Source organism: Antrostomus carolinensis, unplaced genomic scaffold, assembly GCF_000700745.2.
Source record: "Antrostomus carolinensis isolate BGI_N321 unplaced genomic scaffold, ASM70074v2 scaffold2951, whole genome shotgun sequence".
Taxonomy (NCBI): Eukaryota; Metazoa; Chordata; class Aves; order Caprimulgiformes; family Caprimulgidae; genus Antrostomus; species Antrostomus carolinensis.
Window position 1 is genome coordinate 1 of NW_010291829.1, and position 21,028 is coordinate 21,028.

Here is a 21,028-nt window from a genome sequence, read left to right on the forward strand (position 1 = left end):
AATCCCTAATATTCTGTGATTCTGTGACAACGGGAGCTAAGAGAGGATATCTGTTCACAGCCACAATTAGTAGAAGGCAATGGGACTTATATTGCCTTTCATATTTCCTCAGGATTTAAGCCAATCTGGTCCTTCACAAAGCCAAATATATATTGAATATATATACATATCTATTATATTATATTATATTATTTTTCATCTTTACATTACAAGGGTCCATCTGGAAGAATTGATTCACCCTACAAAACCATGAGAAAGGGAATTGTTAAACACTATTGTAGCAGCATCAGCTTCCAAAGAGTATATTTTCTGATAAAGTTCCCAGTTTTGCATATAGAAAGCCCTGGCTGAGGTTCATGGAAGCAGAATAACATTGGAATATCTGCCCAAACCACACAGAACAGCTGAATCTTCTGGGAATCACCTGATGCTAAGAAATCTGCATTTCTTTTACTACCTCCACAGATATTTATGGTGCCAAAGAACTTAGGGTGCCTGTGCTGGACAGATAGAGTCTGGGAATTTCATTATAACAATCTCTCTCCTGGTACCTTTTTCCACTGGATAATAATTTCTCCAGGCATTGAAAGAGGGAATTAGATTTAATATTTTATGATTTTTTTCTTTAATTATAAAGTCTTTTCATTGCTTACTGCCTGCTGTAACACACAGAACAGACAGAGTAAAGCAAAACCTCACTCATAACATTAGTGATCTAACTACAATTCTGCTCTTTACATCTTGTGAGGGTTAGAGTTGTCCTTTTGTTATATTTCTTGAGGGGGATGTTTAGCACAGTGGTCCAGGGCCTTGGCTTCTAGTCCACACTGTCATTAGAAATAATAAATAACAGCGACACTGGCTGCAGATATTAACCCATTAGATCTTCCTTGTGCTAGTTCCCAAACATACTTGTTTTCTGAATGCTAGGCAAGAAGCAGATGTTTCAGATGCTGCTTTTTTCTTCCTAAAAAAACCCCCCAAACCAAACCACATTTTTAATATCCATGCTCCCACAATCACAAATGGAATCATTCAGATGCCAAAAAAAAAAAAAACCAACCCAAAAAAACCCCCTCCAAAATAAACAATGCCCCCCCCCCAAGTTAATTAAAATGAAAATGTTGGTGGTAGGGGGAAAAGTGCTACTGTATAACACTGTACTGCTAATGTAAATGTCCAATTAACACCTCATCAGTTAATTACCGCTTTGAAAATTGGCAGAAGAGAGCTGGTGTAAAATATTTCCGGATGGAATTATCCACTTACTTGAGTGTTGTCTACAGTTTCTGAATAAACTCCAACCTAAATATATCACTTACTTCTCCACAATTACTTTGGTGCCCTTGGAAATGACAGAGCAAAGCTGCCTCTAGTAACCTTCATCTCTTTTCTTTCCCCAGGACATGCATGTTATCAGCACAGATGAGAATCAGGTGTTTGCAGCTGTTCAAGAGTGGAACCAGAATGACACATACAATCTGTATATCTCTGACACCCGAGGGGTGTACTTCACCCTGGCCTTGGAAAATGTCAAGAGTAGTCAAGGGCTGGAGGGGAATGTGATGATTGACCTCTATGAGGTATGTCATGACTCCAAATATCTCATTCTTATCTAAGGAGCTCACATGTTGCCAGTACCATTTCCTTCTCGCACGTCAGTTTTATAATATGCATATGAACAGCAGAGCCAAAAAGTAACTAAACACATAGTTTTATCTTCCTTTTACTTAGGGGCCTCAGTGCAATCAGCTGGGTTTCAAGGCCAGGTTTTACACAGGTGTTGAATTTAGGCCCAGCCTAATATTATGAACAGATTCACTGCTGTACTCTTCTGTAGTCTCCCAAGTGTAGAAGAGCTCATGGCTCTTTCATGCACAGGAAGATATGCATTGGAAGATGTAGTGGATAGTTCATTCAGTCCTTAAGTAGAACTGGTTAAGTTTCTCAGCCAAAGTCCTGCTGACCCACATTGGTCCAGCCTATGGCTCTGAAAGCTCCCAACACTCTGAATAGCATCATTCTCCAATTTTTATTGCATTTCTGACAGCCTGATCTCTTGTTTTAGGAGTAAGGAGAGACAGCAATTTTCAGCTCTCTTTGTCACCTTCCTCAGCTTGGACTATTCTGGGAACTGAAGTGATTTTAGATATGTCCTCTTGGGCTATCCCATGAGCATGGAAACTCAGCTACTTCACTTTGATATCCCTTTTACACCTGAACCTTTTTCTGACAAGTACATTCTGCTTAAGCTGACCTGTAAAAAGGCCAATTTACATTCTCTTCTATGACAACTGATCCTAAGAATAGGATTTTTAATGTGCCTTTGTACTTCTCTTTCTCTGCTGTCTGTTTTACTTTTGGAGACAGTACTCAGCTAAGTAGAAATTCAGTCCACAGCTGCTGTTTTGAGGGTCAGCTTTGTTTTTCAGGTCTCCTCCAGGGGATGTCCTGTACATTTAGAAAAAAGGCCATGAACTAGATCTGAGTTCCTTTGAAAATGAAGATGCTTCCCATATTTCCCCATCACTGTCTGAATGTTAGCTCTGCTGTATCATTTGCCTTCAGCTGTCCTTTATTTGGAAACCACAATGAATTGTCCAAACAGAGAGCCCAAGTGTTGTATATAAATGCAGATGAACTGTAGGAGGATAGGCACTGACATTTCAGTCATTTGGAGATTTTTTACTATTAATCTCTCTGCAGCACTGGCAGCCCATGGAAAAAACTGTTGCCTCTTATTACTGTCAGCTCAAGAAGCAGTTTCACTGCATTATGTAAAGGTGTCCTACATCCCAGGGGGAAAGAAGAGCTTTTGTTTTGTTTTATTAGGCTGACACCACACAGTAACCTAGATTGAAATTGATGGAATCAGACTTGTAACGTCATATCTGCTGATTATCTAGATAGAAAGAATATTGGCTGACACTGAACCTGGCACAAACCTTCCTTTCAATTTGATGTTCTAGCTGGAAGGGAACAGAAAGCCATCCAGTGTGATTCTCCCAGTAGAGCAATGATGAATGCTCTAGGGGTAAATGGAGATGAAGATGAGAGAAGAAAAAAAAATCCATAGGTAAATTAAAAGGAAGCAGAAAGACTGCAAAATGAGTCCTTCAGTGTGACAGTGGTATGTTTAGAAAAGCAAGATTGTTTGAGAAGACACCAGAGAAAGACCCATTAAAAGTGTATGTGTCTGTATGCATATTTGTCAGGTGTAAAAAGTAAGTTCTTCTGGTTGCATTGTAGTTATTGTATATGTTGAGATTCCTAAACTTATCAAGAATCAGGATTTAGAAGGTATCAAGGATAAATCTGCTCAATGATACTTAATGGGAAATTGCATTGGGCAATGAAGAGAAAACAGAAGTTCTTTAGTGGTACCTCATCATATTCTCTCTTCTCCTGTATGTCATCAGGAACTTTTCACTTGGAAGTTATATCAGTGTGTGGGCTCTTCTGCTGCTGGACCTTATAGAGAATGAGGAGACCACTCCTAGAGGGGCAGTATTCCCCCTTCTGCATGTTGAACAGAGCAAATTATGAGAATAGCTCTTCTTTCCATCACCTTCCAGTGCCACTTCATCAGTAGCACACTGTACTCAGCATTCAGTGGGTCTGCATTCACAAAAAAGCTGTCCTAGAGACCATCTCCTAGAGCAAAGGAAGAGCAAGAATCACTGGCCATTGAGTCTGAGTGCCTTTTCTAGTTCCTGCACCTCTCCAGTGGTGTGGTATGGCTCTGCTTGGCTCTGTAGTTGGACTGGTTCACAGCAAGACAATCCATGCCTGAAGTGATAAGAGATTGTGAGGAGATGTGTCTGTAGCTATGGTATATATGCCTATCACTCTGGGACTTACTTTTTTTTTAGCAGTATGCATCTTGGATGGGATTGATGTATGAAGTTGGTGATGGGGTGTGAAGAATGTGTTTTGTGTGTTCAAGTGTCTTGTATGAATCTTTTTAAAACTGTGGGCAGCATTTGTATCTGCACGCAATGCATTTGGAGTGGTGAGGATTGTCTACAAAGCCTGTGTGGGAGCTGATGGAGTACTTTTCTCTCTGACCACTGGTAGTCATGTACTTACTTACACAGGTCTTTCTCTCTTACGATTGTATGAACAGCAGGGATGAACAGATCATTGTGTATGTTATGGTTGTGTATATGCAATAGACGTATCTCTTCCTACTGAGCGCACAAACTCAGTAGGAGTGTGAGGTCTTTTTTTAAGATGAGGCTGTCCAAGACAGACAGTATAACTTATACTTTGCTTTCTCTGGAAAGGATTCTGAGTACGAGCCCATGACTAGAATCATAAAAAGAAAAATTTACAGGATTTCAGAACACATTTATCACCTGATATATAAAATGCTCTTTAATCATTTATGGCCAGCATTTCACAGGGACTATATAATACACTATTTCAGGACAACAACAAAGAAATGGAGCTATAGGCTCTGGCCTCTGGTAGTAAAGGCAGAACTATGTTATTTTTCCAGCCCTGTCTGTTCATGCAGTATCACTGGAAGACAGAGTACCCTTGTCTTTTGAGGTTGCATTTCTACTACAACAAAGAAATCCTAAATACTTAGTTGGGTGCAACCAAACAAACCAGTGAAGAAACTGAAATTACTATATTTTTTATGCTTATAATAAAGAATAAATTAGTTAACTAATTAATTTAAAGACTATTGCCCATTGTAGCAACTCATGTCTAAGACTTTACATAATTTCAACTGAAATTCAGTGCCATTGCGCAAGCATGAAAGTGCTTTTCAGAATGACTAAGTACCCTAATGTACTGTACTAGTGCACTGTACACTAGCAGTCCCACAGTATTTGACTGAAAGTGTAATAAGGTCCTACTCATTGTGAGCTGTAACAACCAAATCCAGCCACATAATTAAATCAGTTGAGCTGGAAAAAACACTGAATCAGCTGTGTAACCATTTGCCATGTGATGCCGTTTTGAATAAAAAGTCTTGATGAATGATTCTGTGTACTAGTTCTACATCATAAGAAAACATGAGGTGGATGACTGAACAGACTTGCTGGAAACTAAAATGTTTCTCACTTTCCCCCTTATTCTCCCAGTTTTGCTTCCCTTTTTATTGCAGCACTCAGATTGCAGAATGACAGCCTAACAAATTCATTCGCAAGCTGCAGCAGCTATTGGGCTATTGATTTTCAGTGTGCTGAGAAGATAGGAACATTCTGCAGTTTGAGTTGTGGTTTGAGGTTGCCTTTTTTTCCCCCACTAAGACACTTTTGGACTTGGTTCCAATGTGAGTCTGTTAGCATCACATCTTTACAAAATCCTCCTTCAGGTCTTTGGAGTAAAGCTTTTGGGTAAAACACCAGGAAAAATAAAAGAATGAGAATCTCATTGCTAGCTCTATAACTCGCATTCTGGGTGGCCTTGCTTGTGTCACCAGGGCTTTGGGTTCCTCAAAATATAAAACCATAATAAAAATACCTCTGTGCCCCAAGTTACCCTGTTGAAACACTGATAATTATGAAACACATTGGGATCATTAGATGAAATGTTTTAAGCAGGCTGTATGAGAATAGAAGCACTGAACTGCAAGTTTATGTGTGTGTTGCTGTTTTCTTTGCAAGGCCAAAATTGCTGCCATTTCCTTCTACTGCAGTGCAAGAGACAAAAAAAAATTGCCCTGTATGTATTTCATCTGTCAGCGGAAGGATGCCTACACAGTTGAGATATTGTCATTTTACAGATAATACTATTGACGTCTTGCCGTGTTCCCATGCTGATTCTGAAATATAAGTTTTCTTATCTATTTGTCACCTTTCCATTTCTGATGGTCTTATCTTGTGCCCAGAACCCCAATTTGCCTTCCTTCAGTGCTCCTTGGCAATTTTTGCCCTGACATGTGCCATACTGACACAGCCACCAGATCTGTATTGGGTTTGACAGGGCAAGAGAGTTGCATACATAGAACCTACATTGACTTGATCTATTTTTCAGCCATATCAATTTTTCCTAGGTAGCAGGGATAAAGGGAATGTTCTTGGCTAACAAGAAGATTGACAACCAAGTGAAAACTTTCATCACCTACAATAAAGGGAGAGACTGGAGTTTGTTGCAGGCTCCGGACACTGATCTGAGAGGAAACCCCATTCACTGTCTCCTAGTAAGTACCTGTAGTGGGAACGTGGGGGGGTGGTAATATCCCAGAACAATCTTTTTCTACCAGGTAACATAAGAAGAGAGCAGCTTCTCTCTCCATGCAGTATATCTCATGGAGGGAATACTGCGTATTAAAAGTGCAGTAGATCAGGCTTGGGCTGCCAGCTGGTATTACAAGAGCTGGCATTGTAATTGAGCTTAATTTAATTTCTGGAACAAAAAGAAGCATTGCAGATCAGCTTCCATCTGCTTAACTGATGATGTCCCCTTGAACAGCAGGTGAAGCTGGACTCTGTTTCTGCGCAGTTGATTCTCTGGACACTAGATGGGAGGAGTGAGCTATTGTAGCTCAGGAACTTTTAGGGACCTAATAACTTGAGACAGGCTGTAACGAAAGGAGAGCTCTGATTTCTTTCAGGCCACTCTGTTGGCAGTATTAATATTTATCATTTTCTCTTTGAGTTCCAAGGTGAGAATTGACACGTTCAACCAAATATATATATAGCTATGTGTTGGATGTATATTTTTTCTGTCTCTGTACTTATTGATATAGATTGACATAGAGTTAAGCCTTTAATCATCATTATATACAAACGATTTCCAAGACTGAAAGTGAAATATAAGCAGTGTGACTAGAATTGGAGATCTCTGTCAAATTAGAAAGCTTAGACTGATCTTAAAATATTTTTCAGATGATGTAATCTAAACACAGTAGTGGGATCATCCTCAGAATCCCAGCCTTTAGGATTTTCAATAGCTTTTATATTACACAAGTTCTAACATGGTTGCAGGCAGAATCAGGGGCACTACTTACACTGCTCTTCCTCCTGCTGTTCTGTACCTGCATGTTATTTTCCATCAGAAGAAAAAAGATTGTTTCTCATTTTGAGGCTGTAAGTTTGTTAGAATCTGAATCAGCATTATATTTTGTCCATTGTGGTATGTAGCTGAATGCTACACTAATCTCTTAGCTGAACCCCATGCATTATTGCAAGAGCAAAGAATAAATAGCTTGATATTTGGAGCTGTTCAAATAATTGATTTTTTGATTGAGCCAAAAGGCAAGCCTTTCATTTTCTCTCCAGTTTGGAAAAAATAAATAGGGAGGACTAGGGGTCAAACAGAAGAGTTATTTTAGAACATGCCTAAATTTATTCGAGTTTGTTTTCTTCTTCTAAGTTTTTAAAAATTGTAACTAAAGACATTTTAAAATTAAATCTTCCTATAAGATGGAAACCAAAAAGATGACATTCAGAAAACTTTGCAGACATAAAACAATTGAATATTTTTTTTTTTTTAAGGGGCTATGTGTAGAACCCTTTCTGTTTGAAATAGATTGTAATCTAATTTTAACTCAAGTGAACATATTTGGTAAAAAAACCCCACACCTTGACTTTTTCAAATTATGACCAATTTTATCAGAAACCCAATATTTTTATTATATGATATGATAGTGTAATATTTCGGGGGAGCTGTAAAGGCAGAAGAAATAAAAACCATGTGGACAACTAAAAAAAAACAAAGTGAACTCTATTATTATTCCATAAATTTGAAGTTTGGGTTCTGAGAAATGGTGTTTCTTTTCTATTGTTGTGCACTGACCAAGAGATATCTGACTTGCCATTGTGATTATAAATGAGCCAGAGGTACTGCTCTGCAGGGTCCTTATGGAACAGTCATTTGCAGGAACTGTGTACTTTATATACAAGAGTATGCTGCCACTGCAGTTATCCACCATATAGTGGAAGTCATCGTATGACTGCATATAAACCTGGACTGGGTGGTTCCTATGGAGAGAGTGGATTATGGCTCCTTTAATCCTTCCCATCTGTGCTATACTCATGTGCACCTGAAGACTCAATTGATTTCATTTAAAATTAGACCAGATATGCCTAGACAAGCTGGAATTCCTGTAGGGGTGGTAAACTATCAACAAGCCAGGCAAGGAGTTATGAGCAAGGGCAGAAGCGTGGGTACTTGTAGGGTCACAGTGAGAACTGACCCAGAGAATCTCTTGGTTCTTTGTGGATTGCCTTTACATTCTTGTAGCTCTACTGTGCACAAACCACTATTTAAACACCAATCATTTTTCTTTGTAGTTGCCCTAAGAAGTTGCTTCCTCCTGTGCAAAGTCAGTGTAGGCTTGTCACTCTGTTTTCACTGGAAAACAACCACTTCCTAAATGCTGACTGACTTGGGTTGGGTAGGCATTTCAGGTCCACGGGCATCTATTGGAATCAGTCCATGATTTCAGGGTGGAAAGGGACAAATCCTCAATGGACTTAAACCGTGTAGCTCAGTGTTTACCCTTCCAGAAGGAGAATTGGAAGGAACTTAGTCAGCCCTTCCCTGTGATAAGGCCAGAGGAATGTTTAGCTGCATTTATTTTTCCTCTTCCACTAACATCAGGTAAAACAGGCAAGAAGCCTCTTCCATTACCCAAACCTGTCTGGGCACTCCTTCATGTTTAGGTTGTCAAAAGTTAGTGGAATGGTAGCAGAGCAGTGAACATCAGCTGAACATACAGGTCCTGAGGTGGTCGACTTGCAAATTTGCAAGAAAGCAAATGGATGAAATCTGAACTAACCTGACTTAAGTCATTTACAGGAACAGGCAGTCTGCCTGCAAAAGAAAGGGAGGTACAGAAAATGCACCAAAACCACAAAGTAAAATAACAATCTTACAAGAGAGAGACAAGCTATTTAAAAAAATGATTTGAGCTTCATAGTTGATGATGGGAGAAGATGAAGGCAAAATATGGAATGCAAGAATTCAATAAATGATAAAGACCACAGAAGTTGGGAGTGCATCCATAGTTGCATTCTGCTGAGGAAAAGCATGGATAAAATGAATTGTCCCCTGCTCTGAGACAATTCTGTTCCTTGTCAATGTGGCATAGCTGTAGTATTTGAACAGTTCATAAACTCTACTCACCACTTTAGCTACACTCTGTCTACCCCTGCATCACCAGAAGCTTTACCTCCTTACGTCAGTTGCTCCTTTTCCCTCTACATATCACTGTTCTTGGCATGATCCTGCTTCTCCTTATGGCATAGCTAAGTGAATTCTTAATAGTCTATTGTATATCTAACTTAGCTCCTATCCTTATTCCACAGCAGAGACTAATGCTTTCACACTGCTTGTTTTCAGCATAATTGTCTCTAGCAATAGCTTGGGACACAGCAGTGATGTATGTTCCAGCTTGTTGGCAGAAAGGGATCTGCCCTTTCCCAGAGTGACCTGTGAGCGCACTGCTGTGTTCTCTGTGCATCTGGTCTTTAAACAGCAGTTAAGGAAGAGTTAATGAAGAAATAAGTACATAGCAGATAAGTTGGCAGCTAGAAAAGTTAAGAGGGAATCTGGTTGAAACACAAAGTGAGCCAGATGGAACCATCCCCCTCGTGACAGTATGCTCGAGGTGGTTTTTTCAAAGAATTTCTTTGAGCCTTTTTTTTTTCATTTTTGTGAGATGGCTCTGAATAATGAGGATGGAGGAAAGCAATGAAATTCCATCTAATCCGAAGGTTTTATTTTTCTTGTTTATACCACTTGTTTTCTACGCTGAATCCACTTAATCTTCATAAGATAGCTGCCAAGGTATTATATCCCAAAGATGCTGGGTTTGTTTGATACTTATCTTGTGCTGTGAAGTGGTTAACTGAGGAGTAGTTCTCTTGCAAGTTATGGGTATCTGTCTAGGAGAGTTAATCAATTAGCTTTCAAGGATAGTCTTGTAGTTAAAACACAGGGCTGAATCTCAGGAGAATCTAGATTCAATTTTTAGGCCTATCTGCAGTTTCCTATGTGACCTTGGGCAAGTAATTTATTTTCTCTGTGCCTCCCTTCCCTAGACTTCTGTTTATTCGCTCCCACATTTTGTTTGTCTTGTCTATATGGATTATAAGGAATTCAGGACAAAGACCCATTTCTTGTAAGCAGGGGCATTCATGCCGTCAGCTATAGAATAATTTAAGCATCCAAGTGAGGTGTTTTGAATACCTTTCATGTAAGTGTTTTTCTTTCTTCATTGCTCCTTGCTGTCGCAGGGCAGCAAATACTGTGCCTGCCCCTAGGTTTGAGAATGGTGTCTAGCATCATCCTTGTGTTGTAATACTTTGCCCCACTTCTGATCAGGGACAGTTACTAATAGCTGGTTTTGTACTTGTTATGCCATTGGACATGGTTCAGGTGGGCTTTGTAGAACAGCCAAGAAGTGGGTTTGTGGGTATGTATAAGAAATTTTACTAAGGGCTGATGAGCCTGCTGAGAGGGGAGCATAAAAATGCTGTCTTGAAAATATTAGGAAGCAAGTAATGAACTCCAGCATGACTGTAAAAACTATGGCAGTAAGCAGAGCAATGGGCTATGTCACTCATGCTTGATCTTCTACCTGGGTTGTAAATGCTCCATGGTAGTGATTGTCTTTCCCTTCGTGTCTGTGCAGCACCCAGCACAGCTGAATACTAGGCAAAGACAGGGAAACCAAAAAATGGTGATTCTGACAATAATAATGATTTCAGTAACCTGTTGGTAACAACAAGAAGGATAGAGACAACTGATGGAAATTCTAAAAAATGAGACTAAGATAGAAGACAAACCAGTCTGGAAAAATGCCTCTCAATGAACTGTATAAGGATACAGATGAAGAAGGTATCCATCAGGGATGGAGAAGACAATGCTGCCACAGTAAGGATGTGAGATGGCCATGAGCAATAACTTTAAGTGTTTGACTAGAGTAGAGAGGTTGGTTTTTACACTGTACCCAGTTGTAACTAGAGAGTGTAAGTATTACTACACTCCAACCAGTAATAAGTCATTCCACTAATAATACCATCTCTCTGCTTAGACAAGTGACTTGGTTTTTAATATTTGAGATATATATTATATTTCTGTGTACTATATCTGTGAAATTACACAAATTTGAAAGAAAACCTCTGGTAACACAAAGATTAGGGTCTAACAAGGTCTAATCTCTGTCAGAATGGGGAATTGGCTGAGTTGCTGCCATTAACTACGGTCTTGAAAATGCTGAAGTGGGCTTGTAATATGTTAGTTTTAAAAATATGTTTTGTATTTTGTCTTTTCACAACATGTGAAAATGTAAAAGAGAAGAATTCATGCTCTTGCAATGCTTTTCCGCTTCCTGCATGCATGTCAGCTTGATTTGGTTTCCAGTCCCTCCCTGCACCCCGGGGCTGCTCCAGTGGCTGCCCTCGCAAGACTGTCAGTTAGAGTTAGGCTGCTCTGTACATTCCACTTGGCAGGTTGTGTTCCCTTCTGCACCACCCCGTATCCCCCTTTTCTGTCTCGCATAAGTGAGAGCTCCCAGGCCTCCTCATCACCCTCATTTGCCTTTGCCAAAAATCTCCTGCCATTCTCCACAGGGAGGTTTTCATTTCAGAGTCATAAACACCTACCTTGAGATGGGCAGGATCAGTGGTCTTCCTCCAGTGACCTATGGGGCTAGGCACAGTGTTCTGTACCTACAAAACTTTTGGGGCTGCAGACCTAGCCTTTAGGCAGCTGATATTAGACAGAAAGACCTGCCTCCTTAGAGCCTGAAAGTCCTTTTGCATAGCTTCTTTTGTTCATCTTACAGAGCTGTGCAAGCTGAAGCATAGACTTTGCTGTATTTGTGTTCCTGTGTAATGTCTCCCTCAATTGAGTCAGTTTGTTTCAGGTTTTCTTGCCAGTATTTTTCCACCTCACTTCCCTTAGCATGTTTCATGAGGTTTGGAAGAAAAAAATAGTGGAAATAAAACCCAAGAGAAAGCAAAAATTATCAGAAATTATCAGAAATTTTCAGACTACAAATTTGGAGGTAATTGTAATGGCCACATTGGAAATCTGCCTGTCTGTTTTACCTTCTTGCTCAGATGATTTATTCTGTACCATTCCTGTCCTATCTGAGTACCTGACATACAAAATCAATAACAAATAGCTGAGGTTTCCATGGATGTATTTGTATTGAAATCTCAGAGGACACATCCAGATAGGGCAATGAAGCATTGTATTATACAACTTTTAGACTAACACTTTCCAGCCCTGGTATTTCTCTTTAGTGTAGTGCAGGACAGAGTAATGTCAGAAATACTCAGGGCCATGTCTTTCTAAGGGTGAGCTGAATGCAGTGATTACGAAGTAATACAGAAAGACACACTATTATTCTAAGTCTGGAGAAATAGAAGCATGTACTTCGTGCTGTGTCTGCTTTTTACTTTTATTTCCCCTTTCTCCGTAGCCCTATTGCTCCCTTCATCTTCACCTGAAGGTCTCAGAGAATCCCTATACCTCAGGAAACATCGTCAGCCGAGACACTGCCCCCAGTATTATTGTAGCTTCAGGTATGAAATCTTTAAAGATTGCCTGTGTATGATGTGCAAGCACTGACAAAATCTTGAGTTTGTGCTGGATGTGGAGGGTGTTGAGTGGCTTGTGGGGGAGTCATACCACCAGTACTGGGAAGCAAGGGAGGCTGTCAAATGGAAGTACTTATGGACCTTCAACTTGTCATATGTTTTTTTATGGAAACTGGCCTTCGACACTGAGGACATAACTTCTAGTCCTCTATTCCCATGAACAGTGGATTCAACCAGGGCATTTCCTTTGCCTATGGTGGTGTGGAGAGCTGTGTGCATTGGATCTTTTACATATATTTTCTTCAAACAGAAAGTCCATCCTTTCCCTCTCCCTCTTTCTCTTTCCAAAACTAAAAGTTCTTTAATTGCAAAAGGTGAATAAATACAGTTACTCCTCTGATTTGATAATTTTGGTGTTTATCTTATAGAGTGTTGCATTACTAATCAATGTTCATCTTACAGGTAACATAGGCAGTGAACTATCAGACAGTGACATCAGTATGTTTGTTTCTTCTGATGCTGGGAACACTTGGAGACAGGTAAATGACACGGAATCACAGGTTTAAATATTAATGATGGGAAAGAGAAGTAGATCCAAAATGTTGCTTAATTTTTGTTTCTTTGGTTCAGAGTATCATTTTACAAATTTATAGAAAAGGGAAAACTTTTATTCCCTTCTGAGAGGTAGAGAGATGCTTAAAGAAAAAGACTGAATATGTCATTAGACTTCATATAACAGAAAATTACTTTCACAGTTCTACTCAGAGTCTGAGTGCAGTTTAACCTTGTAGCAAAGTGCAGAACAGATTAAAATAATAATAATATTTAAAATGAGAGTATGTGTTTACTTTTACTGTTGTACAGCCCTTGTACTGATCAAACCATTTTTCTCCTGATCTGTCATTATAATTTTCAGAGAATTAGCAGTTGCACTAATCTACTTCTCCCTTGTTACATGTAGGAGTAATTTCGCCTAAGCTGAGTTGTCCAAAGTTCAGTGTCTATATAAACTGGTAATTTTGCCTAAGTTAATGGAGAAAAAGACAGAATTCAGTTCATCCTGTTCTGAAGCTACCTATCTCTTCATTAATTGCAGAGACTGGATGATGAAGTTAAATCAAGTGCCTACTGTTTAGTGACATCCCACCTGTTAACAATGCATTGCTACCCTCTAATGTGTTTATCCTCAGAACAGCAAGTTCTGTTTTTCCTATTTTCTGGATAGGATATTAAGCCATGGAGAGAAGGAGTGACTTTCCCAGACTGACAACTGTTGCTATATAAACTGGGGAGCAGATGTTTGCAGAAAGCCAATACAAAAAAGACACAGGAAAATAAAATCTTCTTAAAAATATTTGATATTCTTACAATCTAATTATTTCACAACGTTTGACCAGCCCTCATTTTTCTGTCTGTATCACTTATGTGAGACAGGGTCACATATGTGCAAACACGTAAATTCTTCTTTAAACAAAAATCTGTCATTGAAACGAGGGAAATTGTTGATACTTGAAAAAAATTAATGTTTCTAACTTTCTGTGAAGGAGAGGCAGAATGCAGTTTCCAAGGACCTGGAAAAAGTTATAAAGAAAACAACTCCAAAGCAATAAAAAAACAAAACCCAAGAACTGTGTCTATACAGAATTTCTTCCTCTACTCAGTAAATTCCTTAGCATATACCTGTCCTCTATCATGATTATACTTAAAAGGATACTATGGAAAATAGACTTAAATATATAAGGCTTTTTTCTAGATCTTTGAGGAAGAGCACAGTGTTCTGTACCTGGATCAAGGTGGAGTACTGGTCGCCATGAAACACACATCTCTGCCTATCAGACATCTCTGGTAATGACTCTGTCTATGCTAAATATCTGTTGTTCCTCTTTTCACATGCCATGAAGTAGGCAATTAGGCTACATCCAGAGTTTTCTGTAGCTACAATCTAGTAAATACCCATTAAGATACTGGCAAACATTAACTCAAGTAAATCTAAGAAATCCTGGCAATTGCAGATTTACATAGTTTCAGTTTGGCTGTTTCTGAGATATTGTCAATGTAATTCCATGACTTTCCTGGTTTACCACAACTTGGCTTACTGGATTTGGTTATTCATGTAATATGAATCTGGTTTTGGGTTTGTCTCTTATTAAATTGCCAAAGTACTCTTAATTTTCAAAATTATTCATGAACTTGTCTTCTATGTGTCAGGCAGCACTTATGAAACAGAATTTTGTTGGACAGATTCAGAGTTATATAGCCAGTAAAGCAAAATGTCCCCACTAGTTAGCACTCTTGAGTTTATGTGGTAGGTAGAATGTAGGATTGTGATGTTTTGCATGATGTACTTCCACTAGAGTCAGTGTCATATCAATAGTTGAAACACACAGACCCAAGACTTATGAAGTGATGAGTGGTTCTAAGCTTTCATTTAGATCCACCACAGGGAAGACTGCTGATCAGAGAAGCAAAGCTCTTGTGCTCCAGAAATCTAACTTCCTTAAAATGTCTTATGTTGGGGACACAAAAAGATACTCCAAATTACTTGTTTATTCAAAAAAATCCTAGCTCTAGGCTACATTTTACCCTTAAAGCGTCAATCTCTAACATAACTTTATTAGTTTCCACCACTTAAGTGTTGGCCATGGGTTAGCAGTATGATGCCAAACAAGTTTGATCAATGCTCTGATTTATGATGCTTCCCAAAAAAGTAGTTATTTAAGAGACTAAAAATGCAGTATGAAAGAACAGAAGTTGCTTCTACTTCTCCATGGCAGCTGTAGTGGACTAGAGAGCCTCTTCAGCTGAAGTGGGAGGAAAGAAGATACTAATGCTGCTTTCTCCACTAGGTTAAGTTTTGATGAAGGGAGATCTTGGAGCAAGTACAGTTTCACATCTCTCCCACTGTTTGTAGATGGAGTATTAGGGGAACCTGGAGAGGAAACTCTCATCATGACGTAAGTGAACATGCCATAGTGCTAATGTTAATGGGAACTACACTGAAAATAGCTTATAAGGGTTGTTCGTAACATAATAGCATTTCTGGTTGAGGACCAAACTAAGTGCTATCTGGAGCCAGGAGTATGCAGTCTTCTGTTGATAAATCATCAGTGTTTATTTGTGATATGATCATGGGAATGACGACATAGTTCCTTGCAAGCTGCAAATACACTATCACTTAGCTTACCAGTATGAAACCTGGCTCCTCAAATTGACTGATTTAAAGCAGAGTTACCCTTGACAGATGAATATTTGAAAGAAAAATGGTGGGGTATTTTTATAGTTGTGTTTTGCTGCCTCTTTTTTTTTTTTTTTTTTTTTTTTTTTTACTGTGAGACAGAAAAATGAAGATATCCTTTTGTAAAAATGAATGACAAAATGTTGCCTGGAGGCTAGTTCATGAAAAATTATGATTAGTTTCAATGTGGTATGCTGAGCTCTGCATAGTGAATAAATCTGGATTCACCCTGCCAGAAATTGTGACATTTTACCTGAGATCAGATCTGCACAAACAGGAGGAAAATTTTATTTCTGTCTGTAGAAAATAGACTGACTTGTAATAAACAGAGTATATGGATTGAAAACTAACTAAAGTTAATAGAGATGTATGAAGAATAATCCCTTCATGTTCTGATTTTAACTTGTGTGGAAGACATTCCCAGAGCTCATAACTGAAATATCAAACTCCTGTAGATATTACTGTCTCCAGCCCCATGTCAAGTCTTCTCTGTATAGTCAGAGAATTGGCATAAGTGGGAGGATCTTGATCCACAGAATAAAAGCTACATGTGATTTTTAAGAAGGTTGCAGGTATTTAGGAGCTTAAGTCTGACTTTCACTGTCATTCGAGTGAAAATCAGTAGAACTGGCACTCCTAAAGGAATTAATCTCTTTTGGAAATTTGTGGGTGACTGTACCTCTGTAACTACCAAACTCCATCTGGTGCTATCTTTTACTGTATGCTCTTTCTGCTGTGTTCTATAGAGTGTTTGGACATTTCAGCCATCGCTCAGAGTGGCAGCTGGTGAAAGTAGACTACAAGTCCATTTTTGATCGGAGATGTGCAGAAGAGGACTACAGGCCTTGGCAGCTCCACAGCCAGGTGAGAAGCAAGGAGGCTGGGATCTGACCTGTAGTAGCTGATGATCCTACAGTCAAAACTCAGCATGATCCAATGTCTTTTCCTATTAGGTTGATCAGATTGTCACTTACCAGATGGGCATGTTTTGTTACATAGGAGTGTTGGCCTCAGATTGTGCTCTGTGAGCCCCAGAGGATGAACAGCTGCCTTTTGGGTTTCATTCTCCATGCAGGCAATTAGCTTAGACTTATCTAGATTTGAGGAACGCAACAACAGCAGAGACACTGCTGCTGAAAGAAGCCTGAACTCCTGCAGTCTTACATCTCCCATCCAATTCCCTGTCCTTTCCTTCTTTCTCTTCCTCAATCATTCTCTGTCCTCAAAGCCAGTGTCTTAAGACTCTTCTGGCTGCTTTCACACCTGTTTCTCCAAATTCCTGCCCTCTTAGCCTCATTTCTTACTCACTTGGTTTCATCCTTGTTCTGTCTCTCTCAGCAATGGTACTTCTGCTGCGGGAGTCAGGCACTTTATTCCTCATTCCATTGGGCCCCCATGCTCTGTCCCTTTCATCCTGGATGCAGCTGCTGCATCACTCCTGGAACCATTGCTTAAGTGCCCAGCAAGGTAACATGCTCTGCATAGTGCCTGTGCCTGCCTTGGAGCACCTTCGCAGCTCTACCAACTTTGATGCAACAGCCTGTGTTATATCAGGTTAGAATAAAATATGGCCCAAATTCTGTGGTTATATAAACACTACAGGCTCCACTGAAGTCTAAAGTGAAAACACCCATTTATATCATCAAAGGTTGTCTTTCTGTATATATCTTGGTGGGCAAGAATTTAATAATGAATATGAAATGAAAATAACTTGACTCAGATGAGCTGCTCGCACAAGGCACAACTCCACACTAAAAATACTGGTTATGACTTAGATCCTTAGATGTTGAAAATCAGTATAGCTTCCTTGAAATTCAAGAAGACACAGCATTTTACACCAGTTGCCATTTGGGCCCTTCTGTTTCATGGGCTAATCAAAGCCATGAAAAGTTTCTCTTTCCTACAGCAATTTTAATAGAATAAAAAGTAACAAGTCAGACCTCACTGTATTTTGTTCTTTACTTTCTTGTGCTTGTATAAGCAAAAATGCCAAGGATTTTGCAGCATATCTTTGAGAATGCTGGCTTTGGAGTTTGCAGAACTACTTTTAGGAAGGCTGCTGTGGACTCATGCCTTTTAATTTGCTTTACATTGAGATTACAAGGCTGAGCCTTGTTCCCTAGATAGAAATATATACCAGGGTGCGGAAGATAGGAATGAAAAGACAAGGAAATGTTATCATGCACATAACAAATCAAACTCAGTAAAATGTGAACTCATAGTCTGTAAAATATTTACATGTACACGTTACTAGTTTCCACTGAACAAAATTATTGCCAAGGAGATCAGACCAAAGAGATAGACTTGCTCTGTGCTTCAGATTGCAGGTGGGGATCAGACTGTGTTTTCAGTTGCTGTGAAACCTAATCTATAAATGAGAAAAAGGCCTGAATCAATTGTTCATTGGCTTTGGAACAAATTCAGAACTGAATCAGGTATATAAGTAACCTCAGATAAATTTTAGTGTGTGTTGGAAACGCTGTCTTAGTTTCAGTTAAAGCTTCAGTAGCTCTAATTAGCTTCAGTGTACTGACGTGGCATTTGACTTCCCATCCTCTTCTCTTGAGGCACAGCTCCCATTGCACAGGCTTGGAAAAACTGGGTGATACAAATAGCCTAGTGGGTGTCAGAGAAAGATATTTTTGGTTTTGTTTCCAGGGAGAAGCTTGCATCATGGGAGCAAAAAGGATCTACAGGAAGCGCAAGTCAGAGAAGAAATGCATGCAAGGAAAATACGCTGGGGCTATGACCTCGGAACCATGCGTGTGCACAGAGGCAGACTTTGACTGGTGAGTGATGAGTACAAGAGCTGTGTGCTTTTTACTACACCAATGCAGAGCTCACTAGAGAGGCTGTAGACTTGTAGAGAGTAGATATTAATAAGCATGTAAGTGACTAAAGAGGTTGCTCCCTGATAGTGCAGGTATGTCAAAAGAAAGAAAGGGGGAATAGATATCTGTAATCTGCTAAGGTTTCCACAAAATTGATGCTGCACAGACCATTTTCCAGGTAACATTTGAGCTCTGTGCAACATTAAGATAAAAGTTCCATTTAGCATATCTAAGCTCAGCAATAACCAGTGGTGGCTGTGAAAGTACTATGTAAGATATATATAGAGTGTGTAAAAAATAAATTAGATTCTTCATGCATACGCACACATACATATATGTATATAAGTGTAAAAGTAAATATATGCACATGCAAAGTAGGCCTTCAGCTTCTGAAAATCAAGTATCTAGGGAATTCCTGAGTCATTTATATCTGTACCATCAGGTTTGATACTATCTAATAGACACTGCCTTCATGATTTGGGTTAATCTCCTCCTGAAGCCTTTTCTTCTCTGCTGTATGCTACAGGAAATGGAGTTCATTGGTGAGTTATGAATGGCAGGATAAACTGTTCAGCTTCTAGTTTTGTTTCAAAATTTCTGCTGAATCAGAGCAATTTGTAAAAAAAAAAAAAAAAAAAAAAAAGCAGAGAATCCCGTTATTGAAATCTCTCTGTCACCTGTTTTCTTCAAGTCTGAGACAGTCCTGAGTATCCCAGAAAAGAGAAATGGTGACTCTTTGATGGTGCTGATAAAGCCCCTTTGTGTCTTACCCAGCTAGGTCTATGCTGTGTTTTTAATTAAACACTGTAACATCTATCCTGAAGAAGTTAATCTCATAAATATTTTGTTTCTTGCTATGTGAGTGCACTCCAGGACCATGGAAATTTACAGCATTTCTTTTCTCACCCTTCCATAACTGTAGTTACATTGATTTTTCTGTATAAAATCACGGAATCACCGGAGGCTTTTCCATGTGTCAAAAAAAGTAAATCTTGCACCAGTAATAAAAACTGTGAGCATACTTGGGCACTGATTCTCTGAATATGGTTTCCTGATGATTTCCCCATCTTCCAGTGAGTTCTTTGTTAGGGAGAAGACATCTCAGTTCTATGTGTAGTTCATCATGTAAGTGCTCAAAGGTCCTGGATTTCAGCCATTTTGCTTCTGGTAATGTGAAAAAGATAGCAGCCAACTAGAAAAAAAATAGTAGGAAGGAAATTCCCTGAAGATTTTGACCTTCCTGTAAAGCATGCAGTACAAAGCTCTGCCAAGCTCATGCCCAGGCTGAAGAAAATAACTGTTGGGTTTGACTCGTGGTCAATTCAGTAGTGGTTCAACCCCTTACACTCATAAGGGGGACACATTCATGAAACACTTCTGATAAAAATTTGCTTTCCTTCCAGAATTCTCTGAGAATGTATGTTTTTATTTCATTAAAACTGATTGTGTACTTTGCTACTACAAAACCTCATTGCTTGATGCAGACTAAAAGTACCGTGGTGGCATTTGCTGGTGCAAACATGCTTTTATTTCTTTTACATTCACTTTGGGGAAAATTTCTCCAAAAGATCTGCTGGGTTGTGAGAGAATCTCTATGAGAAAGCTTGGATGATTGGGGATGTGTGACAGACATTCACAGTTCAGACACACCAAGATCACCCAAATCTGTTGGAAGAGGCAGAATTAGGACTTTGCAAAAGTCATTGTGTTTTTTTTTTTTGTTTGTTTGTTTGTTTTGTTTTGTTTTTTAAAGTAGCCTAAGAAAAATACCCTTAAAAATACTGCAGGTCTCTGTACTAAGCTGACTGACAGAAACCCTTCCTGACCTATAAGGGTTTTCCTCCTTCTGATGGAATCAGTCTTGGTTTAGAGCAGACTGTTGTGATCCCCTCCAATTCTCTCTGAGCTCTGTCATTGTTACTCAGATCTGAATTTTTACTTTATCCATTTCAGCTTCCTTCCCCACTGCCTATGAGGAAAAAAGACAGAAACATTGCTTTAAGCAGCCAGTTCAGAAATATTTACCAGCAATATTCATCACTTATTTATCTACTTAATACAGTCAGGAGCATAGTTTTACATAGATTTGCCAGAGAAGGGCAGAAAAGCCACAGGGAACAGAAGAGGGAGGTTTATCAAGGAAGGAGAAAAGAGATGGCAAGAAAAAAGCAATGCTGCTGGCTCTACTGGATTTCTCAGCCCAGTTTTATTGTGCTAAGAAAGGCAAAGCTGCTACTGCACTGTAGCATTCAGCGCTTGCCTTGCTGAACTATGCAGTAGGCTTCACTGCCAATGCACCCTGCAGAAGTTGGTCCAAAGAGGCATTTGGAGGAAAATGGGTGAATGAATTCTTGCTGTGGAAGGAGGTCCTCTGTGGGGTCCTTCCTGCAAAAGGAAGAACACTTTCATCGTCCTCACTCATGACATTTCAGCAGTGCTTTTGAATTCTC

At 39.3% G+C, this 21,028-nt stretch overlaps 1 protein-coding gene across 1 annotated transcript in view; it reads left to right on the top strand.

Moving 5' to 3' along the window:
* Window positions 1-1,403: 1,403 nt before the first annotated feature.
* The window catches only part of LOC104531731 (VPS10 domain-containing receptor SorCS1), a gene marked incomplete at its 5' end in the record, with an annotated part of 69,422 nt that continues 49,797 nt past the window's right edge, over window positions 1,404-21,028 (top strand). Inside the window, 8 exon segments of the mRNA XM_010176722.1 lie at window positions 1,404-1,583; window positions 6,011-6,157; window positions 12,395-12,497; window positions 12,975-13,051; window positions 14,266-14,357; window positions 15,359-15,466; window positions 16,494-16,611; window positions 18,406-18,536. Coding sequence (XP_010175024.1) covers window positions 1,404-1,583; window positions 6,011-6,157; window positions 12,395-12,497; window positions 12,975-13,051; window positions 14,266-14,357; window positions 15,359-15,466; window positions 16,494-16,611; window positions 18,406-18,536 — 956 coding nt within the window.